The following is a 27,855-nucleotide window of genomic DNA, read 5'->3' as shown; positions in this document are numbered from 1 at the left end:
ATAACAATTATAATCATGGTCTTCCCTTTTTTAGAAAATTTGTGTTGGCCTTAGTAATTTCTAAAATCGGATACAAAGTTCAAATTTGGGTAGAATGGTAATCACAGGTTTGAACAGGTTTTGGCAAATAATATAAAGTGGAGATGTTTAATAATGAGTTCACTCATCCTGAAAATGAGTTCAGTTAAAGTGGGAGATTCTATTCATTTTAAGAATGCCTTTCCCAGGCCAAGAGAATGGTTTAGTAGTAGAGTGTTTGCCTAGCATGCATGAAGCCCTGGATTCCATTCCTCAGTACCATATACACAGAAAATGCCAGAAGTGGTGCTGTGGCTCAAGTGGTAGAATGCTTGCCTTCAGCTACCGAGAGTCTCAGGAACACTGTGCAGGCCCTGAGTTCAAGTGCCAGGACCAGTAAAAAAAAAAAAAAAAAACTAAACTGCGTTTCCCCATCTTTACCCTTGGGAGTCTCACTCTCTATTCTTTCATCCATCAGAACTCATTTCAAGTTTTATTCTTTTCTCCATTGTATTTAATCTTTTCATCTTCATTGTCTCCTCCTACTTAGACCTTCCTCAATTTGGATTTTCTCTTAAGCCATAATCCCACCATATCAAAACATTTCTCCAAAGAGTACTATTGATTACGTGTCATTTCTACATGTACCTTCTCAATTATCATTCGAGTCACTATGACAGAGTATATTCTGTTCTGTTGAAAATACTCTTGCCAACCTTCATAACTTTCTTCCTGTTTCTCTCAAGCATTCACAACCACACTTCAGCCTGTGAGATTGTTAAACATCTTAGATGTGTACCTTTCCTTCAGTGTGCTTACCAAGATGTAGAAGAGAGATAAAGTTAAGAGGTAGAGCACAAACAGATGTTTAGGAGAGTGAAAATATAAGGTAAAATCTTATAATTATATTTTTGGCTAAAAACATGGAAGGAAAGACAGCAAGAATGAACCCTAATGTAAACTATAGACTCTGTGTCACAATAGTTCGTAAACATATTTCATCAGCAATAAGAAATATACCACTTTGGAGGGGATGTTGGTAATGTAAGGCTATGGATGTAGTCAATACAAAATGCCTGCCTTAATCAGGAATTTATTACATATTATTTTGGCCAACTAGGGTAAAAAATTAGCAAATATCCAAAAAATTAAATACAAAATAATCTATATTTCCTATGCAAATATTGTGCTACTCAGTTGATGCAGAGAGTACTCTAGGCCGATCCCATGATATTATCAATTGTATTTCAATCATTGTGTGATTTTTTGAGTATTTCATTGATCTTAATTTTGTAATAATATATTATGATGTCCAAAAAATAAATAAAAGTTATGATAATCCTCCAAACCAAAAATAACACGTAAGTTGCTTAATTAAAGTGTGAAAGTAAAATTTAAGATGTGCTAAAAGGTGGCATAATTTCAGTGGAGAACTATGAACACAGTATTGAAATCCTCATGCCCTGAGTGTTTACAACATTTCTTTAATAGGAACATTATGCCTGTGAATAGCCAGTGTCTAGTGCATATGGAAAATTCCTGTAGCACTACTATATCAGTTTGGTTATGAACTTAAAATTAAGCTAAAAAGAAAAATACTGAGAAACTATGTGTACCAATAGATTTTTTTCTTTTAAATCTTTGCTTTGAGTAAACAATTTCCACTAACATATTTTCCAGTAAATTGATTAAAACTGTCTTTACGGTTTACACATTTTTTTTAGTTCCAAGTTACTCATTTTTCATCTTCATAATATGAACTTCTCCAACGTAGGTGGTTATTCATCATTTTCCTTCAAAGTTTTCTGAGCATTACAATAGCATATGCTCAATAAACATGAGCTTAATAGAGTTGAATTTGTATAGGATTAATTTCAAAAACATGTGTTGGATCTTGTATAGAAATACAGATCAAAAGAAGAATTAATTAATGTGGACTACACTGGTTAAAAAAACGTAGATTTGTATAATAGTGATTGAGTTGCCTTTGGATAAACTCTATTTGATAAATAGGACAAACATGAGTAGGTTACAAATAGATAAGAAAAAAATGTAATATGGCATAGTTGAGAGTACTCAATATTTTGCTAGCTATTACTGGTTAAAATTCAAAAATGTTAAGTAGCCTGGGCTTTCTTTGTCATTATTTTTTGAGGATGGTGGCTGGATTTGAAGGCTAAACTCCACAATATTGCCAATTATCTTATAATTTTTTTCTTAAGACAAAAAAAGAGGAGAGCTAGTTGGATGGAAATTGTGACTCAAAGAATAGAAGTTGAGAAATATGGCTGTAATAAAAATTTCACAATGTTCTGTGCCAGAAAATGTGAGTGAAATTCTACCTTGAAATCATTAACTTGTTATTTTATTTTCTATATTATCTATATTTTTATGCATTTATTTAAATTACATATTAATATGCAAAATATGACCAATTGAAGGTAAATTGCTGTTACTTTTGTATATATTATACAACACATGATTAGCATATAAATAATTATGATATCAATAAGTGGTATACACTCCATTGACTAAAGATTTAAAGCATATAGGCTCAAGTTTAAGTTTCAAAGTCAATGTTCCATGACAAGCTTTGTGAATTAAAAAATGAAAAGTTCAACTATTTGCAAATATCCTTTGACGTGAATATTTTGCTCAATGGATCATGCTAGTGATAATTTTTCACTATATAATTTGTTCATTCTGTGCATGGTAAATAAAATTCATGTTCCTAATGAACTTTTCAAATGTTTCACTTTGATGATATTCACAAGAATGAATTGCAAATAGCATTCAAGAAAAAATTAATTCAGCCAAATTATTTTGCACAATAGGTCACCAAAATGCATGTGTTTGTATTTTTATGTGTAAATAAACAGTGAATACTTCAAGGTAAAATGACTTGTTTTCCATGGCTTTTGGCTATGCAAATGAACGATGGACAGAAGAATAACTAGTATAGAATATAGATTTTCGAAAGGAATGTGCATTTTCTAAAGTAAGGTTGGGAAGCATAAAAAGAACTATTGAGTGGACTGTTATTAGGTAATTCAGATTATGTTTCATATGTATAAAGACTATTACTAAGAGCTCTTCACAAATAACTCTAAACGTGAAAGGAAAAAATACAAGGTATCCTAATAGGCTCCATAAATTCACAATATTACCACATACATATTCTAGTGCATGTATCAATTTATTTGATGAAAAATATATTAACAACAAACTAGATTACTAAATAAATAATCCTTTCATCAGGTCCTGATTTCTGCCATACTAATAATGCTTGGTGAATCATCAAGGGGAGTAAATTATTCATTATAAATTTCAAAGAGGAGCTTCCATTGAGAAAGCTCTGCTCCTGGTCCTCTGTAGAGTCAACATCAATAGAACTCACAGCGATCTCAAATATTGTGATAAAATACAAGGCAAGAGTCAATCACTCTTGATAGGTCACTAGAACCAACTGAGCCACAGGAGCCATAGCCTGGTTGAGAAATGTGTATAGAATATTTAACTACTCTTCTAAATTTTACTAAAAAAAGAAAAAGATGAATCAAGAAGTTGTGTTCAAATGTCAGTCTAGGCTTTAAAATCCAAAGCCTTTATTCTGTCCAGAAGCATCTGGAAAGTTTTCTTTTATAAATAGTCCTAAATCAGGTCATACATATTATATGTTTAGGACACTAATGAAATCAGATGAACTGCACTTGAAATATTTTATTATGCTAAGTTCTCTTTCCTACTGAAGAATGATAGTACTAACATCTTTATTATTAATTATTATTATTTTTTCCACTTTTGGGGCTTGAACTCAGAACCTGAGCACTGTCCTTGGGCTTTTTCCTCAAGGTTAACTGAAGAGCTCATGGACTGCACCCAGGCCCATCAAGTCCCACGACCAAGAAAGAACAAAACAAATCAAAAACCAGTGAAATAGCAAATGTAATTGTAGTGCTTCACAAAATGTCATGTTTCTGTGACTTATCTATGTCTTATGTAAAGCATTAAAATGTACGGGGAGGTTTTTATAAAAAAAATGCTCCAAAATAAAAACATCATTACTGGGAGCTCTGTGTTTAGTCTTTTGAGGAACCATCATACTGCTTTCCACAGTGGTTTAACGAGTTTACACTCCCACCAACAGAGTAGTAGTGATCCCACCTGGCCACATCCCCGCCAGCATCTGTTGTTACCATATTTCTTGATCATGGCCATTCTAATTAGAGGGAGGTGGAATCTTAAATTTGTTTTGATTTGCATTTCTTTTATGGCCAGGGATGTGAAGCATTTCTTCATAGGTATATAGGCCATTCTTATTTCCTCTTCAGAGAAGTCTCTCTTTAAATCTTTAGCCCACCTTTTAATGGGATGGTTGTTTCTTTGAGGATTTGCTTTTGAGAGATTCAATTTTTTTTTTTAGGTCTAGGTATGTTTTAGATATGAGACCCTTGTCTTTTGTGCTACTGAAGATCTTCTCCCATTCTGTGGGCTATGTCCTTTGCCATACAGAAGCTCCCCAGTTTAATGCAGTCCCATTTGTCTAAACTCTATTTATCGTGTTTCTGGGTCTTTATTAAGAAAATTTCGACCTATGCCAAGGAGGCGTAGTATATCACCTATGCCTACTTGTAAGGTTTTCAGGGTATCTGCTTTTACCTCTAAACATATAGCTCCTTGTGACCCAGCAATCACACTCCTTGGCATTTACCCAAATGTCCAGAAACAAGGTCATACTAAAGCCACTAACACAACGATGTTTATTGCAGCATTATTTACCATAGCAACGACATGGAACCAACCCACATGCCCCTCACTAGATTGGATCAAAAAGATGTGGTACTTATACACAATGGAATTCCATGCTGCCATCTTTTGTAAGGAAATGGAAAGTCTTGGACAATATAATATTAAGTGAAGTAAGCCAGACCCAAAGGAACATAGGCTCAATGGTTTCCCTCATTTGTAATGAGTACACATCTAGGACTCTCTTAGCAGAGGATTCAATAGCTCAAAACCTAGGTACAGAAGGTCATATAGGATTAGACTAAATGAAATGAGCTCTAGGATTATGGAAACAAGACCTTTATCTTGTGTGGTTGTTGTTCTTAATGTACTGTTATTTCTCTTCCCTTTTTTTGCACTTGTGGTTAATCTCATATGGTTACTGTATCTGACTTTGTTACCTGGTATATTGTATATCTGTTTGTTTATTTAAAATAGGGAAGGGAAAGGGGGAAAACAAGATTATTGGGAGGTGAATGGTGGAGGGCAAAGGGGACAAAAACATGAGAAGGGTATCAATGTATGAGAAGTAATGTACCTACTATATGCTGAATGTAACTGTAACCCCTCTATACATTACCCTGACAATAAAAGTTAAAAAAAATTCATTACTGGTCAACTATCCTCCCATTGTAATTGAATGTGGATGCAATTCATTTATAATTTAAAGGAAGCAAGAAAATATTGCCCCTGTAATTTCTAATTCTGCTCCTGAGGGGTAATCATTTTCCCTCACTTTTCAGCTACAACTCTTGGCTGCTGGAAAGACACTAGAGCAAGAGTGTGACAAGGCAGAGTTCTGTCTCCTCCTCTTGAATAATGTAATGGGTTTGGATAACTATGCTTTTGTTGAGTGAATTAGTCACTTTTGCTCTTTAATTAGTAGATATTTTTTTAAAAATCCTACGTGTGGGGGGGAGAATGCCTCCAGTTGTCTTAACTATGATGCAATGTCCAATAACTATGTTAGAATTAATAGTAAACATATATTAAGTGATTTCAAGCAGAATTGCCTGTGGGGTTTTTTTTTGGTCCAAATTGGTATATAAAAATGCTACACATGCATTCAATATCTATTACATACTTAGTGTGTGTTGGTCATCAGGTAAAGAACTTTTGAAGGATATCATATTTAATCTCCATGCCATTCTATGAGGGAGGTTTGTGGATGTTCTAATCCTTATAAATTGAGAGCATGAGGAGAATGAGCAGATAATTTGCTTAGCATTAATTCTAGGGCTCTTAAAGCCCATAGTACAGAATATTTTTGCTAAGATTTTTGTAAAGAATTTCAAAGAGAAAGGAAATTCTTAAACATCATCATGACCCCCTCCAAAATGAAGCAGCCAGTAGGAAATTATGAAACATTAAAGAATTCTGGGAGATAGAATAAATATGGTCGATGTTTAATTGGAATGACCTATAATCCAGTAAACTCGTTTTTTAAGTTGATTTTTAATAGTTTTTTTTTTGCCAGTCGTGGGGCTTGAACTCAGGGCCTGGGCATTGAATATCAGTGAATACCTAAAAAATCTCATATTTACCACAAATAATGGCATTACATATTATTTGTATATAATTTTTATCAAAAAAATTACCTGTTTTTTTTTTTTTGCCAGTCCTGGGCTTGAGCTCAGGGCCTGAGCACTGTCCTTGGACTTTTCTCAAGGCTAGAGCTCTACCACTTGAGCTTCAGCACCACTTCCGGCTTTTTTCTATGTATGTGGTACCAAGGAATCGAACCCGGGTCTTCATGCATGCTAGGCAAGCACTTTAACCACTAGGCCAAACCCCCGGCCCCCAAAAAATTACCTGTTTTAAAACTATAATATGGTATTCATTATTTATTTTAAGAAATGTTGTAATGTATTCTATCATTTCTAATTAGAAAATACATACAAGAAACATACAAGAAGTAAAAAGTAAGTGTTGAGAATCTATTTTGGAATATTCTTTTTTTTTTTTTTTTTTTTGCCAGTCTTTGGGCTTGAGCTCAGGGCCTGAGCACTGTCCTTGGATTTTCTCAAGGCGAGGGCTCTACCACTTGAGCCTCAGTACCACTTCTGGCTTTTTTTCTATGTATGTGGTACAAAGGAATCGAACCCAGGTCTTCATGCATGCTAGGCAAGCACTTTAACCACTAGGCCAAACTCCTGGCCCTGGAATATTCTTAATAGAATAAGTCAATTCATTAGTTCACAAGGGAACAAATAAAAATTATATAAAAATACATGACTTATATATTTTAAAAAGTTTTGAGGAATATAGAAAAGACCCACGCTAAACAAAAACATAAATTTGCTCTGCTTATAAATTTGTGAACAATTCAGAACTACTATTAATCTCCAATACTAACTAGTACTACATCACCAAAACAATTCTCAATGATATTATAGTCCAAAGATACAAGTTTAATTCTAATGATAGAATGTGCACACACACACACAGACACATACACAGCATATTTATATAATTTTTAAATCAAGAAGCAGTGATTTTTCCCTAAAATATTGGCTCAGTCTATAATCTCCATTCATTTTCTCCATATATTATTAGCACTTTGCATCTAATGCCTCTTAAAATTCAAGAAAAGTGTACTGGTGCTTTATATGTATCAGGTTGTTTTCAATGTCATAAAGTAACAGAAACTTACTGTATATTTGATGATATGTAATTGAATTGAGAACATAAGAGGTAACAGAAAATCTACCAATTGCATCTGCATCTGATCATTAACCATCATCAGTTGATTGTGGGCTCCAAATGCCTCGATGGGGTCATAGAAAAATCACAGGTAATCTGATTGGAGGGGTTGGGTCATGACTTGTGCTTAGCAGTTGACTTTTGAATTGCCCCCATGCAACTTACTGCAAATGTGTTGTGAGGATGCTCATCACCAGAAGAGTGGCCACACACACACAATTTTGTTTCTGGAAGCAATTCCTAGATTAAACAAAGAGAATCAGGAGTTGGCTTTTTTTAACCCCAGTTTTAAGATTTACACTAATAATCTACATGATCATTTAAAAAATTAATTTGGGGGATCACTATCTTATAAGATTCAACACAAAGGAGACTATTCCAGCTTTGTCACACAGTATATATTGCATAGGTTTTAAGAAATAGGAGTAAATGGACTGTTGTGAACTTGAATACTTGAATCATAATGAATTAACTAATGACTAAAAAGTGTCCTGCTCTTTTTGATGGTACTCTCTTGTGAGTCTTTCAAGTTCTAAACTAGAATTAAGGACAATTGTCATAATATTTCTATAGATTTGAATGGCACTGCAATTGTTAGACTGTGGGATTATGTTTGTCCTTTAAATTAAATTATCTTCATTTAATTTGGAAAAAGCTTACCTCTAGATTTTAGTCCACTATATCTATACCAATGAACATAAATCCTACCATTCAATGAAATGTGAGAACCATCCCAACAAACTTTTTAACTGAACTTTCCTGGTATGCATTGCTATATTGCATTATTCCCACTAAAATGTATCTAAGTATATGGAGCTATACTCCCTAATATTAGGGAAAACCTGTTGAATTTTGCCATTTACATAAAAATCTACTCTATATACTCAAACATATAGTTTGCATTTTTATCTCTAGCAGCGAAGTGATTATTTATTGATAAATGACATGGAATGTCATTTTTCACCTAAGTAGTATTAGACATTTCAAAGATTTTGTCTGAAGGGCAAAAGGATTACAATGCATTTGAATAGACCATGTGACAACATATCCTTAGAGTTCAAGTATGATATGAAAGGATGATCCCCATTCATAAGACACACAGGGGAAATTATAACTATACTAGGAAAGAAGAAAAGCAAGGAGGGACGTAGTAAGGGTGTCAGGGAGTATTTGTAGTGGTTTGATGCATGTAAATATTACATCTTATAAATAATTCTTTTCAAATATATCTCTGAAGTTCAAGGGCTCTGTTTAAGAACTGGATTGTATATGCTTTACATGACTATATGCCGCTTTTTTTAAGCTTAGAGAAACATTAATTCAGACAGCAGAAATGGCTTCCAAAATATCCTGTGCCTTCTGTTTCTTATGAAGGAACATGTCACCTGATGCTGGCAGATGAGGACTACAGGGAAAATGATCAAGTTGTATTTTACTGTCAGAATCCAACAAACACATTTTCATCTAAATTATTTTGTCAACAGCCTTGTGGTACCCTTGCTAACCTTATTTGGCATCAGTGCATAATTAGATACACAGGGGTGTGACTCCAATTGAAGGTGTTGGCATTGTAGCACTCTGTGAAAATATTAACTATGAGGTTAACTCCAATTTTCTCTTCTTTAATTAAATGCACATGGTACTAATGAGGTAACCTACTGTTCCTTGATAGCACTAATTAGCTAAGAGGAGAGTACACTCTCACACTGCAATTTAAACCTAAAAATAAGGTTGAAATATGCTAATTGCAGGCAATTTAAAACAGTACAAGTTGAAGAACTAGTCATAATAAGAGAAAGTGACTGCTTTACAGCTAGGCAGCTGTAACTTTGGTTAAAATCAAAACAAGCCACACAATTTTTGGATCGCTATTTAACAAGGTCATAGTATCCTTAAAAAGAAGATGCTGGTTCATACTGTAACAAGGGAACAATAAACCAGACCATCACCACCAAGAACAAATTTAAAAAGCTCACAGACAGATGCTTACCCACAGAACACCAAAACCAAGTCATGTGAACTCCAAAGCTGCTCAGACACTATTTACATTTAATACTGAAAATGAAGTTCTATAAATGAGAAGCATCACTTTATCCTCTTTCATCCAAGTTGAATACAATATTCAAATTTATGCCCCCCAGATGAACTACAAATGCTGAGATGTTGAGAATTTGCATTCCCAGTTATGGTCAGGAAGGGAAAATATAGAGAGAGGAAGTCTCAGGCCTTGAGATTTTGTTGTTGTTGTTGGTCTGCGGCTTGAACTCTGGGCCTGGCCGCTGTGCCTGAGCATTTCAGCTCAAGGCTACTGACCTACCCCTTGAGCAACAGCACCATTTCCAGTTTTCTGGTGGTTCTTTAGTGCCCAGGCTGGCTTTGAATCGGGATCTTCAGATCTCAGCCTCCTGAGTCACCAGGATTACAGCCCTGAGCCACTGCTCCCAGTTTCAGCCTTGAGATTTTTGTGTGATATAAACAAAACTGTATGACAACATAGAAGATTGTCTACATAAATGCCATCTACAGATGGCCATACATCAAAAGGAGTTCATTAAAAGAAAGATTTTATGGGATTTCTTATACAGTTTTGGAGCTGTCTGATGAAAATATATTGAGGCTTCATTGTGAGAATATCTCTTTTTCTTAGCCTATCTGACTTAGCATCATGTCACTAAATCCAAGGATAACTGAAATGCAGAATCTTCTTTCTTTCTTTCTTTCTTTCTTTCCTTAAACATTCACCAAATGTGATTTTAACTGACCAATAGGGAGCTACTGGTGTTATAAATTTATAAATAAAGACAGTAAAGGACCTTATGCATCAAAACAGAGATTACTTAATACATTGATTGGTTCAAAGACTATTTTCTTCAAATTTCTGATACTCTAAAGCATATCTTTGTTTACTTGAGTACCAACTTTAATTAAACAAAATATTATACCATAGGAGAAATAAAGTACATTAAACAACCATTAATTTATCATTATAGGAAAGAGAGAGAGAGAGAGAGAGAGAGAGAGAGAGAGAGAGAGAGAGAGAGCAACAGAGAGCGACAGAGAGAGAGAGCAACAGAGAGCGACAGAGAGAGAGGGAGAAAGAGAGAGAGAGAGAGAGTTGTCCATGACTGTGGGGTTGTGTTACTTTCTCCTATCCTTATTTTGCATGCAACTTAAATATCACAATTAAACAATAAAAGGGGTTAAAGAAGCAGTAAAAATAAAGAGAAAAAAAAGCACAACTTGTGAGCAGGGAAGGTCAAGGGGGTATTAAGTTTACTGAAGAAAAATAACAGAAAGGCAAAGACTTTTAAATAACTCTCAGTGGACAACTCCGGGAGTTAAAAGTGTGTGAAAATACACTGAGCAACCATTAGCCAGTCATCAATTCTGCCAACAGATTCAGTTAAGAAACTGCTCTAAGAAACCCATGCAGTTTCTACTTACAACTGCCCTAATGCTTCTACAACATGCGGAGACAGAATGTTGGCAAGAGAGTCTCACAAACCCCTGACCAGCCAGGCTTTAACACAGCCATGAAGCTGCAGGTTTATAAAGGAGCAGAAAGACAAATGCAATCAGACAGTCACTTAGAAATGAGTCTCCTGGAGGCAACCTGACATAGTCCAACAAATCACAGGGAGGAACAATTTGAATGGATGTTTTAAGTGTTTGCATCTGTTTCAAATAAGTACCAAGGAACCTTTCAACAGTGAAAAGGCCAGGACAATGTTCTCGAATGAGCTTTCAACAGTAACTTCAGAAAGAATCGTTCTCCCATTAAATATGGACCACTATAATTTTCCATTAAAATTATAAAGAATAAGTCATTAAATGTACAAAATAAAAATTTTGGCTCTGGAGACAGTCTGCTGGGGTTCAGATCCCTACTCAACACTGACTACTAGTTTATAAAACCTTGATCAAGATACTTTGCTTTACTTGGCTCCCTTTCCCTTTCTCACTCTCCCTTTCTTTCTTCTCCCCCTTCTCTTTTCTTCTCCCTTTCCACATCTCCTACTCCATCTTCCCCTCCCTACTCAGGTCTTGCAGTAGAGCCCAGGATGGACTAATGATTTTCCTGTTTTGGCCTCCAAAATGCTGTATTTAAAAGGCGTGCTGTACTTTACCTTGACTCTACTTTCTCTATATGAGGGATAACAAGAATGTTACATACTAAACCATGCTGGTACAACTAATGCTATATTTTTAGCAATGTGCTTAATATTTATTAGCTATTATTATTGATACAGAGAAGCACTCAAATTTCTAAAAATAAACAATGAAGTCCTACTATATGTTATATACTTGAAAGGATGCAAAAACTCCTACCCTGCACTTTGTTTTGAAATACATATCTATATTCTATTATTAGTCTTCACAATGCAAATTAAAGTCTCTTTCACATGAAATGACTTTTTTCTCTTTAGAAACTTGGCAGAGTCAAACAAGAAATTGGTGATTGGGTTTGTATTCAGTTGCAAAGTGCAATGATTTGTAAAAATAGTATAACTTATAAAATTACTCAAGCTGCATTTTTCATCAAGAAGTAAATTTAATCCTCCTTCACAAACAAAAATTCCTTAAGTGAAAACTTGAGATTAGCTCAATCTTTTATGTGTTTAAAAAACTGGGTTTCAGGCCGGGAGTTTGGCCTACTGGTTAAAGTGCTTGCCTAGCATGCACGAAGACCTGGGTTTGATTCCTTGGTACTACATATATAGAAAAAGCTAGAAGTGGTGCTGAGACTCAAGTGGTAGAGTTCTAGCCTTGAGAAAGTCCAAGGACAGTGCTCAGACCCTGAGCTCAAGCCCAGGACTGGCAAAAAACAAAAAACAAAAAACAAAAAAACTGGGTTTCAGACAATTTGAGATTTCACACTATTATTAATGGATGCATACTGGCTCCATGCTGAAAGTAAAAAAATATTTAAAGAAAAAAAATTTCAGAAGGTGGAGTACTTTTGCATGTTATAAAACTAATAAAAACTTTAAAACAATAACAAAAATGTTTCATTTGTCCCTGTAGCTATTTTTTCTTTTTGGTAGATTGCCAGGCTTTTAGTTATTCGTTGTAAGTGGTGGAAATTGTCCCAACAATACTGTAGTCATTGGGTTGTACCAGGGTGAGACTGAAGGACTTTCCACAATCACACCATTTCATCCTTCCCTAGCTCATCTCTGCAAAACAGATGAAAGCTGACCAGTTCTAAACAAAGAGAACTGTGTCAAGAATAACACGGGAAGGGATAACAATGCTCACCACCTTATGAATGTAACTGTACCCCTCAGACATCACCCTGACAATAGAATACAATTTGTAAAAAGGAAAAAACATTTTGAGAATGCAAAGAGGGTCCAAGTACTTGATACAGTTTTGGAGTTCATCATGAAGAAGTAGGAATCCTGGTACACATCTATAATTTCAGTTTCTCTCTCTCTCTCTCTCTGTCACACACACACACACACACACACACACACACACACACACACACACACACACACACACTGGCACCATATATTCCAGAACTCCCGGTCAGCAAACTCATTTGAACACATTCCTTAAGAATTTCTCTTTTTAATTTGGAGGAAAGAAGCTTGGTCTTAATTCTTAATTCCTGTCTGGCACACATAGACTACAAAACTCTTCCAATATAAGGAAAACATGATGTGGCTGTTAAATAATAATTCTTAATGGAGAAGGAAGTCTAGGTACTAAAAAATAATTTTTCAAAATACATGCATTTATTACATATCCTATAGACTAGACATATTATACTACACTATACTATACTATATTATACTATACTATACTATATTCAAGTAACACTTTCTCATACCTGCTAAGTGCTATAAACTATACTAACCATGGGGAAATAAAAATGAATGAAAATTGTCTCTATGTCCTCACTATAGTGACCAACCTCACACATTATGGTATTACAAAATATGCACCATTTTCAAGTGCAGGAACTTGAGGAGCTTTTATTTTGTTTGAATGGTTAATTGCATCTTCCATTAATTTAGAAATTTGATAGAAATCTGACATAGTCTTCTAATAAAAAAACTAGTTTCAGAAAATAAAAAAATGAGGAGGGAATTCTTAAAAATCCATCATTCTGAGATCAGTTTCCAAATTATGTTTAAAGCCACATTTGTAAAATGTTTTCTTATTAATGTATTAGGTAAAATGAAAGTGTCAGGCTTAAGTACCACTGTAGTTTTGAAGTAGTGGTGAGCATAAATAATATTGCTACATGTTTTTTTGTTAATGTAATGAGAGGGAAATAGCTGGGATTTCTATTGGTGACAGACTCTTAGTGTTAATACTGCTGTGGTTTGTTGCCACCTTTCATTACACAAGAAAATACTGAATTTTGATTAGCATGTGAAAATCAAAATACTTTCTCCTCTTAAATTTTGGATCTCAATTGGAAGCTGAGATTTCGTGTGTGTGTGTGTGTGTGTGTGTGTGTGTGTGTGTGTGTGTGTGTTCATGCTTGTGTGTGTGTGTGTATGTGTGTGTGTGTGTGTGTGTGTGTGTGAAAGACAGAGATTACTGAAGGAGTACCTCTTTGACTACATTAAAAGAAAAGGAGTAGGAATTTACAATTTGACCAATGGAAATGAGAAGAAAAGGAGTGTAGGATTGTGCCCAAGAAATGTGATGAGTCTTGATTCAGTAGGAATGCAGTGGATCTGGGGAAAACTGATGAGGATGAAGCTGGAAAGCCTGGTGTTATGAAGAGTTCTATAATCAACACAAAGAGATTCTCTGTCAAGTCTACTAATGTAAATGGGTGGTAAGGAAGGTAAGGACACTGCACTGATGGACAACTTAAGCTGTGAAAATTTCCTCAGACAATGACTTACAGTATGGACAAATCAACAGCAGTAAAGTGAGAGAATGATTCTCCTTTTGAAGATGACAATGTTACTGAATTTGGAGACTGAAAGAACCAGCGAAGAGTGATGGTGAGGGGACAAGAAGAGCAGACTGGGAAAGTCCAAGCAATATAAGACAGTACAAAGGAAATGTTTAAGAACTGAGGGAAATTTGCTTCATTTGGAAATAAAAACCTAGAGGTGACAGCAGAGCACCTAGGCAGACATTTCTAACAGTTCTTTGAATATAAAGCCTTAAGTTTAGGATCAAGAGAAGACCTACAGATAGATACCTGTGAATCATCTCCCTCCACAGTGGTAACAGTATAGTGAGCAGGTAAGTTCAGACAATGTGGTAGTCTAAGAAAGTTGTTCTAAACTTGAGCTAAGGTTCCCCCTCCCCTGGATTTATGTGTATATTTGGATACTGGGATGCCTTCCTAGATTTCTAATTAAATAATTTTCTTTTGCCAGTCCTGGGCCTTGAGCTCGGGGCCTAAGCACTATCTTTGGGCTTTCTCAAAGACAGAATTCTACCACTTGAACCACAGCACCACTTTCTGCTTTTTTTCTATGTATGGGGTACCGAGGACTCAAACTCAGGTCTTCGTGCAAGGTTGGCAATCACTCTACCACTAGGCCAACCTCCTGGACCCTCTAATTTAATAATTTTAACTTAAATAATTTAATTTAAATAATTGAGCCTCAGTAGAAGAGACCTTCTTCTTCTTCTTCTTCTTCTTCTTCTTCTTCTTCTTCTTCTTCTTCTTCTTCTTCTTCTTCTTCCTCTTTCTCCTCCTCCTCCTCCTCATCCTTCTCCTCCTCCTTTTCTTCTTTCTTTCTTTCTTTCTTTCTTTCTTTCTTTCTTTCTTTCTTTCTTTCTTTCTCTCTTTTTTGCCAATCTTGGGCTTGAGATCAGGGCCTAAGTATTGTCCTTCAAATTTCTCAAGGCTAGAGCTCTACCACTTGAGCCTCAGCACCACTTCTGGCTTTTTTCTATGCATATGGTATCAAGTACTTGAATCTGGGTCTTTGTGCATGCTAGCCAAGTACTCTACCACTAGGCCAAACTCCCGGCCCCAGGACAGGGTTTTTATTTATTTTAAAATATACACCCCTAGTGGTGATAATGTACAAGCAAGAACTTAGCAATACTGATTTTTAAAAATGGAAAATTGAACTGGGAAAATTATAAACAGATGTGAAGACATATAAGGGTAAAAGTGGTGTCATGAGTCTCAAATGTCTCCACATAGTCCAGAAGTGGGAAAGCTGAACAAAACTCGTATATCAGTGATAGTCAACAGAGCTGCTGGAGAAGGCTAAAGAGAACATCACTGAAACCACACTGTAATGAGGAAGAAATGAAAGTAGGAACATAAGCATTCGTTTTAAATGTTTACCATTGGTGGAAAAGAAGTTGGATGTTATAAACCTAATGCAGACCCATGATTTAGTTTCAATTGATGATTTTGTTTTTAAAGACAGAAAACTCTCACTGTCTGAGACAGAAGTTGAATTCGAGAAATATAAAGGGTATGAGGCAGGAGTTTTACGGATGCAATGAAAGCTGGGACCAGTTATAGCAGGAGGTAAAGTAAGGTGTGCAAAGACCAGTGAAACATTGCTTGATAGAAAAGGAGGTTAAACTGAAGCCAGACATGTAACACTGCTTGATAATATGACTTTCTACAAGAACATGCAATACTTTCCTTGGGAACAGTAGTTTTTTTTTTTTAAAGAAAAACAACAATGAGAGATGAATGGGTCAGAGAAGATGATACAGATTAGCATGTATCCCAAAGGTTATACTCAGGTACTGGGCTCAAGTTACATCAGGGAGACATCCAGATTGATGAAGGTGGCAGTGAAGAGTAGGTGTAAATAGAAAAAGGAAATAGTGCTATAGCTCAGAATGGGAATTTCTTAGGATTTTCATAGGAATTTTTAAGAGTATGTCTATTTATAATGCAATCAATTTTGAAAATTTATAATTGTCATCCTTATTTTCATCAAGAATTAAGTGTGTACACTTTTGCAAACAATATATTTTCTTTTACCTGGTAAGCACAAGCCAATATATGTATTACTTTCATTGGATAAAAAAAGCATAAAATATAAACTTACAGTATTCCTGAAATAAGAATTCAATTTTTTAAGATTTAAAGAAATTCTTTGTATTCACAACCTGATAACTGAACTTGAAACCTCTTTGGACAACTACTCAATAATAATAATAATAATAATATTAATAATAATAATAATAATTTGAATGATTGAAAATGTTGAGAAATTAATAAAGATTTTAAAAAATACAATGGTGTCAGATCAGCTCTTTCACCCTGTTTTTAGTCAATCCTCTTCTTATTCACTTCAGAAAGCTGCCATCATAACTGGCACTAATTGGCACCCTTGTTAGAAATCTCAGCAGAGGATCCAAGAATAGAAAGGATATGGACACTTCTCACCCAGAGAGCGTGGCTGTCTCCATAGGTCAGGCTGAAATCAACTAGGGGTAGCTGACCTGGCTGTTGTTTTAGAAGATGAGACCTACACCTGTTCACTAAGCACATAGACATCTCCAAACCCCCAGGGAAGTCAATCAAGTAACTTTCATGTTCCCAAAGTCACTGGAATACAAAGCTGCATGCAGTGCTCTCACAAGTGATGAGGTTATTATTTTGGAGAGGAAGTAAAGACAGCAGTCAATAGATATTTCCTTCAGAAGTACTGATGGGCTCTTGGATGTTTGCTTATTGGTTGTGCTTTCTTTGTTCAAGAGAATATATTAAGAACTTTGGAAAATGAAAAGGAAGCTGAGTTTCTTATGTACATTTGGAGAGGAGAAGAAAAGAAAAAATTATGCAGTAGATAAAATGGACAAACTGCCATTTCACATCTGCAAATATTACAAAATGCCACTCACTGGATTAAAAATCTAGAAACAAAGATGAACCCCACAAGTATGTGATGAAATTCGAAAGATAAAGTACAAGATGGCTCTTTTAAGTGTATAACACATGTATAAACAGGGTGTTATAGAAGAACAGAGAAGGGACACTTATATGGTTGACAGGAAATAGTAAAGTCTTTTTAAAAAGAACAAAAATAAATGGATAGTATTAAGTGAAGGAGACTGAGATTAAAAGAGAAGACTGCATGAAAACCTGACGGTCTTTGTATCCTAGTTCATTCAGAGACCAGCCAGCCAGTGTAATGGAGTCAGGGAATGAGAAACCATGAAAGGAGGGTAGTGTAAACGATGAGGAAAGAGGAGAACAGGAACTGAACTTCAAGCTGATATCCATGAAAGCCAGATGTGGTGATGTATTTCTGTAATCCTAGTGACCTGGGGGGCAGAGGCAGGGGTTTACAAGCTCAAGACCAGCCTAGGCAATCTTATTAAGTCCCTGTTTCAGAAACAAAATAAAAACATTTTTTGATATGGTTCAAGTTATATAATGCTTGCCTAACACATATAAGGCCCTGAATTAAAAGACTTTATTACTGCAAAAGGAACAGTCACCACCGAATACAAATCTTCCACAATTTGATGTAAAACAAAATGGTCTTTATGCGCTTCAGATTTCTCCTTGCTGATGGTGAAATGTATTATTAAATGTGTATCACCTATCTTTTCTCTTTAAGTATAAATGTTCAAAAAATAAAAAATTTGAGGTAGAATTCTCTTAGTGTAAAACTGAAGAAAGAACTGAGTAATGACAACAAACATTTTCAGCATGTTGGTTTGAACCCAGAGCTTTTTGCTTGCTAGGAGTTCTACTTGAGCCAAGTCTCCAGTCCTTTTTGCTTTTGTTATTTTATGAATCAGGTGTCATTTTGACCAGGCTAGGCTGGACTGTGATCTTCCTATGGTTGCCAAACGGCTGAAATTACAAGAACATACCACCAGGACATATTTATCACTGGTTAAAAAGGTGTTTCATAAACTTTGCCAAAGCTATCCTCAAATCACAAGCCTCCCAGGATATGCCTTCTGAGTGGCTTGCATGACAGGAATAAGCCTTTATCACATTGGCTCTTTTTCATTGTAAGTTACTACACTATTTATATGAAGTCGTATTGTCCTTTCTTCCCTTATTGTGGGGCTTGGAACTCTGGGCCTGGGCACTGTCCCTGAGCTCTTCAGCTCAAGGCTAGCCCTCTATCACCTGAGTCACAATGCCACTTCTCGTTTTCTGGCAGTTAATTGGAAATAAGAGACTTATGGACTTTTGTGCCCGAAATGGCTTTGCACTGTGATCCTTAGGTCTCAGCCTCCTGAGTAGCTAGGATTATATACGTAGCCACCAGCACCCAGCTGTTTCTTTACATAAAGTTATTCTTTATTATTCTTCAACAAATCCCTTAAGTGTATTAGTGAGCTATTTTATACTTAAAGTCAATTCGTGAAAAACTTATTTTTTGAGACAGAATACTAAAATTTCTTATCTGAAATATATGGTTCTTAGAGGTATAAGGATAAACTAAAATTTTATGTTGCCTAGCAAAAAGTAAGAAAGTGACTTAAACAGTGTAGTGCATACTTATTTTGAGAATTTTTTGTGGTAAACTTAAATTAGAAAAAACTGGAAAACAAATATTCTCAGTTCAATTTGGTTTAGAAATGGAAATGAATATTTAAAATTAGAAGACCATGAAAAGGGAATACTGGACTAGATTTAACTGGATGCTGTCCCTTTCTTTGCTATTTGGGGCATTCAGAATATAATTTCACAGATGATATATTTTTCTTAATGTGATTTTTCAGACTGCATCTAATAGAAAATGCCTAGTTAGGATTAAGAGACATAGTGCAGATGTTAAACCACATTTGCATGCCATTATTTCTAAAACAAATGCCAGAGTACAGAATCTATTGAAATGGCTTTCAGGATGGCTGGAACATGGCATATTATACAGGCTTCCAATATTGAGTCAGTCTACACTGTGACTATTTCAAATCAAGAATCTGAGAATAAAATCAATTTTAGAATTTTTAGTTATTTATTTTCATTGTAAGGATAATGTATAGTGGGTTACAGTTATATTCGTCAGGCAGTAGATGCATTACTTCTCACACATTGATACCCCCTCTCGTTATTGTCCCCATTTCCCTCCCCCACCCCCTCCAAATCATCTTGTTTTCCTCCATTCCCTTTCCTATTTCAAAGAAACAAATAAACATGTATACGATATAATCTATTGTTCAAGAATATATATGAACATAAGGTTGAATCCAAGCACTTACAGTAGAAACTTAATATTTTTAAAATAGAAAAATTTGGCTTAATGTACATTTTCAAAAATTTACATGGCCATAAAATAAGTGGGCAGATTTGAAAGAGATGGTAAAGAATGGTGAGAGGGGTCATACTGATTAATATACATTGCACTAATGAACTTACATGTTAACTTTGTAACCCCTTTGTAAAACTATTTAAAGATAATAATTTAAAACACCAGTAAAAATAACTTATGAAGAACAAAATACCATAGTGAGAAATAACTTATTATGTAATATTCAACATGTTTCTTGAAAGCGTTTTCTTTGCAAAACCTTAAAAATATATGAATACTAATATTAACTGAATTTTTTTGCCAGTCCTAGTGTTTAAACTTGGGGCTTGGGCACTGACCTTGGACACATTTTGCTCAAGGTTAGCACTCTGCCACTTGAGCCACAGCACTGCTTCCTGCTTTTTCTGTATATGTGGTCTGAAGAATCAAACCCAGGGCTTCCTGCATGCTAGGTAAGCACTCTATCACTAGGTCCTGCTCCCAGCCCCTTCACTGAATCTTTATGAGAGGAAATATTGTCATCTTATAGAGGCAAACTAAGCATCAAACCAGAAGAAACTCTTATTCAAAGGTTTTCTGAAGTGTATTTCTCACCAGCCTTATCAGAAATACAAGCAAATGATAGCAAAAGCACTCATTCCTTTTCTTCTACAAGGTTTTGAGTACTCACAGAGGTACGAACCCTCCATGTCCTTGCAAAATGGACTGAAGGGAACCCTTTGCAATGATTCCCTTTCAGTGAGCTTTCCCAAGGAAATGTACTTTCAGGTTAAGATTGGATCCAATGTATGAAGAAGGTAAATCCACTGCTCTAAATTTCAAATATATATAAAAATGTCCCTCTGTATCATACTATTCATTTGACCAAATTCATAAAGTACCAGCATCTCTTTTGCTGTATGCTTTACACCATAGGGGAAGGAATTCAGATCATGGTCACCCTAGGAATTCCTGAGGGCCCTGGAGGATGTGGTAGTTCCTCTTATGATCCCTGCAGGGGTAGCAGCAGCAGCTCTTGGATCAGCTACTTTTCATCCTCTGTTAATCTCAGTGGCAGCTCCTTCGCTTGCCAATAATGGCAAATGATAGCTTCTTTAATGAGAAACAGAAACTACAAGTTACACATACAGAAGTTGATGTCTTGGCATCTCTGATTATGATTTGGTGCTTATGAACTTCTTTCCTGTCTTGAATTTGTTAGAGGTTCAGAGGAACCTCAGACCAGTGATTTAGAAAATAGAACTCTTTCCAATAGATAATTTTTTACCATTTGACATTATTCTCATAATGTCAAGGAAAACTCTAGTAGAGATTCCTTACTGTCACTCACTTTTTCTTTCAAATCAAAAGATTATTGAACAAATTTCTGGTTACATACACATATGTCTTCATTAATGACAACCAAGACATCGCAAAGGTATTCCAAATGGAAAGAGATGACAGATACTGAGAGAAAAGAACCAAGGGGATTGGCATCATTCCACTGAGATCTTCTACTTTCTATTTTTTTTCTGCCAATCCTGGGGCTTGAACTCAGGACCTGGAGGTTGTTCCTGAGCTTTTTGCTCAAGGCTAGTACCCTCCCACTTGAGCTACAAATCCATTTCTGGCTTTATTTTTTGGTGGTTATTGAAGATAAGAATCTCACAATATTGCCCCCTCACACTGGCTTCACACCATTATTATTAGATCTCAACCTTTTGAGCACCTAGAATTACAGGTGGAAGGCACCAGTGTCCAACGCTGTTGGAATCTTTTAATAGAAGATGACGGAGAAACTTTCCATGCAGCTACCCAGGAACCTAAGGATTCACATATCTTGGCTGGAGAGCCATTGGTATCTTACCCTTATGTAAATACACATAAGATCCTCATAATAAAGACCCCCCAAGGAAAGGTATTGGTTAGCATATCACACTTGTCATCCTTATCTTCATCTAATTTCCAAAAGAGCAAATTTTGAGATGTTTCTAACAGAAATTAATAGGCTATATTGTCAGTGATAAAAGACAGATGGTTCAGAATTTCATTGGCTTGAATCATAACTGAGATCAGACTACCACCTTCATGATTTTAGTTGCAATAGCTTAAGCTTTCTACAACTCAATTTCTTATTCTGTGAAATGAGAAAGCATAAAGAAACTCAATAATCTCTGAATGTGTTAGCAAGGCCAAAATAAAATCATAATTGCTTCAGGGTCATTTTTGTTAGAGATAAACATTGGCTTAAAGAAAGGCAAGCTTGTAATGTCAGTATCATTACTGGTTGATTCCTTGATTCTTTTTTCTGGCCTTAGTATCATTTAGATACAGTGCCCCTTGGTGCTTGTTACTAAAAGATCTAGAAGACCAGCTGGGATTTGAGACAAAGCCCTTGTCTGAGCAGGGTGACTGCACCATGATACTAGACAAGTAAAAAATTATCACACAAACACATGGATGAACTCAGTGTAAAAATCTGCTCTGTAGCCACAGAATATGGTTTAAGATATAAAATCAGTATATAAGCATCTTAAACATTAAAAAAGTAAAAGGTACAATAACTGAATTCCAGAAGGACAAAATATCCTTTAAAAGTAGATGTAATGTAATTTCTTAAGAATATATTTGTTGGTAGTCCTAAAGGTGGAACCTAAGAATTCTGATTGAGAAAAGATGAAAAGAGAGGTCATTTTGATCACTGCATGGCACAATAAAAGAAACAAAACAGAGATCTGATGTCAAAATGTAAGATTACATAGTGGCTACATGTGCACTAATGTTACAGAACTACCCTTTTTTGTGTGCATACTATTATTTACTGGGAATTTTCAAATTTTAGAACTGTATTATAGTCTACTAGAAATTATTCATTTCTAAACCAAGTTCCATTACCCAAGAGCTACTCTGAAGAATGAAACTAATTTACATTTAAAATAGGAGTACAGTCTACTCTTTAAAAGCACAATGATAAACACACCAATTTGACAATTACATTAATATGAGTATTTGCATAATCTGTTTTCTACACCTGTTCTTAATTTGAAGCAGCTGTAGGACAAATCATATTGCCGTAATCTGAATCAGTATATGGATATTACAGACAGTAATGCAAGCATCTAATATTTTGAAGATATCTTATTTTTTAATGTTTTAAAAATGTTGAATTGTTAAAGAGAATTGTAGTAGTCTTACCTGCCATTTATTTGGATTATATTAATTAGAAATAAGTATAAAATAAAGTAATATTAAGCATAATATTAAGAATAATATTAAGCACATATCTAGAAATTCGCATAAATTGTATAACTAGAATCCATAACAAATACACCAATGAAGCATACAACAAAATTCTTAAAAGACACTGGAAATGTGTTATAAGAGATGACTGTGGTATCTGGGGAAATTTTCCTTTCACATTGTTTGAACAATTATTCTGAGTTCAAACAGATGGATTTAAAAAGTCAGTTTATTGTTATGTTATCATCTAGAGTATCACTATAAATCACTAGCCTGATTCTAATGAGTGGAATATAAGATGCCATGTAATCTGTCATTAAAAATCATCTCCCCTCAACCTTCCATTATAAATAGGAAATGGAGTTAGAGCTTTCTGAAAATGTTATTTCCAGAAAAACGAATGTGAATGCACACAGTAATGAACTGTACAATAATGAGAGTAATGTACTATTGACTTCAATAGGTAAATATTAAAAAATTGAAATTCCTAGTGATTGGTGTTATTTGTAGTTTTATTTACAACTCTCAATTATTTTTGGCGTTTGTGATGCTTGAACTCAGTGCCTGGGCACTGTCCCTGAGCCCCTCTCTGCTTAAGGCTAGTGCTCTACACTTAAACCACAGCACCACTTATGTTTTTTGATGGCTTATTTGAGATATGCACATCATGGGGACTCTTCTGCCCCAGCTGGCTTCAAACCATGATCCTCACATTTCAGCTTCCTGGGTAGCTAGGATTACAGGCCTGAGTCACTGGTGTCTGGCTCTAATATATTTCTGTTTGTTATTTATCAATTTGAACCATACATTTGAAAATCAACTTGGTATAATAGAGTAATTTGCAAAAGATTTTTAGAACTTTTGAAAAAAATAAAATTTGTTTTGGTAGTGCTTGGGATTGAACTGCTAGATAGGTGCTGTGCCTTTTGAGCCATACCCCAGACCAAGTTTTTCAACTTTTGATACTATTGAGACTCAAGTATTTGGATTCAGTGCTGAATTTTTTCTGTGACTCACTGGCATTGATTTGAAAAATTATTAAATTTTATAAATGACAAAATGAATGCTGTTTCCAAGACAACTTTTCAAAGTTTTCCTTTCACAGGGTCAAAATTATATCAACCTAAGGTTTCAAATATACTAGGAAAACAAAGTGACTATTTGAAAAAACGACTTGCTATTTAGATAAATACACTGCAATTACTAATAACCAAGACTAGATATTCTGAGTATAAAATAGTTTTTATTACTCTATAATTTAAGGCAATAAAGTAAAGTTATAGTGATTATGGAAAAGCAATTTTCACAGTTCTGACCTCTCTATAATTATATTTCTAAATATTCCTTATTTTATTTTTTCCTCATTAACAACCTTACACATATAATTGAGCACATAGAAAAGCACTCCAAACAGATAAGCTGGCATGTCATGGGGCATGCGGAAGATAATGGAGTGAAAACTGTATTTGTGTGCAATGATTATGCACACTACGTAATATTCTAACAACAATGTTCACTTTTCTTCTGGGTATAAGCTTATTTTAACTGAATAAATGAAACATAAATGTCCATATTTGAAGATAATCTTGTTTCTTTTTTTCACTATTAAGGAAACAAATAGATTAAAGTGAATATTTTGGGCATTAAATATATAAGGAAAACTACATTTTCATAACTATGCATAACTCAGAATATTTAGCCTTTTTAATCTTTTCTTTTCTTTGTGCTACCAAGATGTGAACTCAGAGCTTTGGTATTTGGAAATTAATCAAGAAATTGATCATTTTAACTATCTATATACTTTTTTTTGCTTATTTTTTCAGAAAGGAAATATTTTTCAGGGAGCTAGTCTTGAGCTGCAGTATTCTACCAATCAATGGCTCTGGTAGCTGGGATGACAGGCATGTGTTGCCATATTTGACTTATTTCACCGGGATTTAACTATGATCTCTTGTTCTCAAGTAGCTAGGATTCCAACTATGAACTGCTTCACCTAGCCACAGAGGGTATTCCAGCATTAGAATAATAATACATTTTTTTTTTTGCCAGTCCTGGGCTTGAGCTCAGGACCTGAACACCGTCCTTGGACTTTCTCAAGGGTAGAGCTCTACCACTTGAGCCTCTTGCACAACTTCTGGCATTTTTTTTGTATGCATGTGGTACCGAGGAATCGAACCTGGGTCTTCATGCATGCTAGGCAAGCACTCTACCACTAGGCCAAACTCCCATCCCCAGAATAATACATTTTTAATGCCAGAGATGGAATCAAATTTCTTTTTTAAAAAATTTATCTGTAAGTAGTTGTTCAAAGGAGTTATCACTTAAACCATTTTATGAATACAATACATCTTGATCACTGTCATCCCTTTCATCATTCTTACCCATCCCTCCCTACCGACCTTTTTCCTTCACTTTTCATAATTTTGTAGCATATACATTGAGTCAAATTTCTTGAGTGACCGAAAAAGGAAATGATGCAAATCACTAACAAATACACATATAAATGAAGGCATTATTGATGTGAAATATGTGCTCACAAGGTTATTGGGAATGTTAGGATTCAGATGAATTTTAATTCTTCATACTTTTCTATATAGACTTAAATATTCTTGCAAAATCATTGCATGGCTAATCAACAAAAATGAGTTTATTTGTAAATCAAAAGGAGAACCTGGAACAAAAATCACAAATATTTATTTCATAAAAACATCAGACTCTTAAAGGCTATTACTGATGTTAAAATCAAATTTGTAAGCGTTCTGATTTTTGTCCCAAATTTTTCATGAAGAAAAATTCATTCCATTCTTGGCATTCTGTGTGTGTGTGTGTGTGTGTGTGTGTGTGTGTGTGTGTGTGTGTGTGATTAAAATCATTAAATATAATTGAAATACTGTTGAGACCCTTTTGTCACTTTTTTAGTCTGGATAACTTTTTTGATAGTCTTCCTCTTTTCCTTCCTATCTTCTTGTTACCTTCATGCTTTTCCCACTTCAGTATCCTCTTAAGATTGTAGAACTCCATCCAAACCAAATTTTAGACAACCACAAACAAAGCCTCAGAACATAGAAGAACTAGGACCAGCTTATTCCATGATATATGATTATGATATATATTATTATAAGTGCTACATGGCTTGCTAAATACAGAAAAGCAGAACCCAAATTACTCCTAGAACAGGTTTAAAAGCAATAACTGTCAGGCACGTTTTCATTTCAGTCTTAAAACTAAAACTTTTGTTTTAAAATGGTTTAAAAATGGTATTATACTGAATTTTTTTAGTATATGTGCTGCCAAAGCGAGCACTGTACTGAATTTTTATCTAGTCAGATTGTTAACTCCCAAAGGAGAAGAAACATCTTTGAAATCCCCATGGTACCTGGGCCTGCTAGCAAAATGTCTAACACAGAGAGGGTATTCAGTCATGTTATTTTTGAAGGATTGATGATGATGTATATTCTTATGGGTGGAAATGTTATAAACCAGTTTTTACAAACTGTTTTGCCATTTTGTTTTCAGTTTGTGTTTTTTTTCTGCTGAAGCATGATAATCATTTTTATAATATGAAATTCTACTGAGTAGCCTGTCCAATTTATTTCCACAGTGCTCCTGAACTTGCTTCTTACTAAATAAAACAACTACTTGAGTAGAATAGCAAGTAAAAAGGTTGGAGTGAGGGGAGAAAATGTGCTAGTGAACTCTGCCTTAATCTAGCAGGGTTGAACAGTACTGAATGAGAATACTGAAGAACAAATCCACACCATTTTTCTTGAGGAATCATTAGTCTTTTGGTTCTTAAAAGAAACATTCTTTACTATCATTAGTACTGAGCGCAGTTTCTTGTAAAGCAATTTGTATTAGAATGACTCTGTGAATCACTGCTTTTCTGACTCTTACATGATGGTGAAAGTATCTTATCATTTAGTAGCTCAGTTAGAAACTTGAGCATAATACACAAAGCTTCCAACAAGTTTTTATGTCCTCAAGACTGGCATACATGATGTACCGAGAGATTACAGCTACATAGATCAGGAAATGAATACATTTCTTTTTGAAAAGTGTCACTCTTTCCCTCATTTTCTCCCAGTTTTTTCCCTCCAGAAGTCTCTCCACCAAAAGTTGTATAGTTCCTTTTCAATGTAATGTCTAGTGAGTATCACTGCTGAATACAGTCACTTTTTGCAATACCATTTCTATGCTTCCCTTTACCTGTCCACAAATCAGGTAAATTTACATATGTAAGACAAAATAAACAGAAATTGAAAACAACAGAGGAAAATGGGGGAGAAAACTAAAACTAAAACAAAACATACAAGACGTAAAATTTTTAAAAATCCCTGTTTCCATTTCTGAAAGCTCATTCAGAGAAATATCATTTTATAAGATTATATGAGCATAGGCTAATGCACCTTTATAGTCTTCTCTTCTGAATGTCCTCATTTGGTCCCACTGTGTGAATGTTTAGAGTCCTGTTTAGTTGTTTCCAAGTGTAATTTTTTTTTTACTTTTATCATCCATTGTGGTTAGTTGTAGATTTGTTGGCATATTCTAATGGGGGTCTAATTTACTTCACTTAATAAAATGCCTAAGACTTTCCATTTCCTTATGAATGGGGCAATAACTCATGAGAACTTCTATTTGTATATTTCTGTATTTTACATCCTAATGTTGATAAATTAATATTAAATAAAAAAGATACACAATGAGCACCTTGTCCTCAGATAAGATTAAACAGTGAGTTGAATTTTGTTTGTCTTGTTTTATCAGAAAAGAGGAGACTGGAAGAGAGGAAAGAAGAGGGAGACAAAATAAGGGAATAAAAGAGGGCAAGCATAACTTTACTAAAATGAAAATGAGCTCAGGTACAAATTATTCCCTATTCCTCCCTATTCCCTTATGTTCTCAGTACCTCTGCCTACCTGCTTAGTCTTTACGCCTTGATCTTCCTGAT

The 27,855-nt window shown here is 34.9% G+C and overlaps 1 protein-coding gene across 1 annotated transcript in view; it reads right to left on the bottom strand.

Annotated features, from left to right (window-relative positions):
• The window catches only part of Foxp2 (forkhead box P2), a 437,066-nt gene that overhangs the window by 107,239 nt on the left and 301,972 nt on the right, over nucleotides 1-27,855 (bottom strand). The window contains exon 5 of the mRNA XM_090333180.1: nucleotides 7,672-7,746. Within this exon, the coding sequence (XP_090189306.1) occupies nucleotides 7,672-7,746 (75 nt within the window). The remainder of the gene's footprint in view (nucleotides 1-7,671; nucleotides 7,747-27,855) is intronic.

The sequence above is a fragment of the Megascapheus bottae genome, chromosome 5 (assembly GCF_031878675.1).
Source record: "Megascapheus bottae isolate mThoBot1 chromosome 5, mThoBot2.hap1, whole genome shotgun sequence".
Taxonomy (NCBI): domain Eukaryota; kingdom Metazoa; phylum Chordata; class Mammalia; order Rodentia; family Geomyidae; genus Megascapheus; species Megascapheus bottae.
This window is presented reverse-complemented; position numbering and strand designations above follow the sequence as displayed.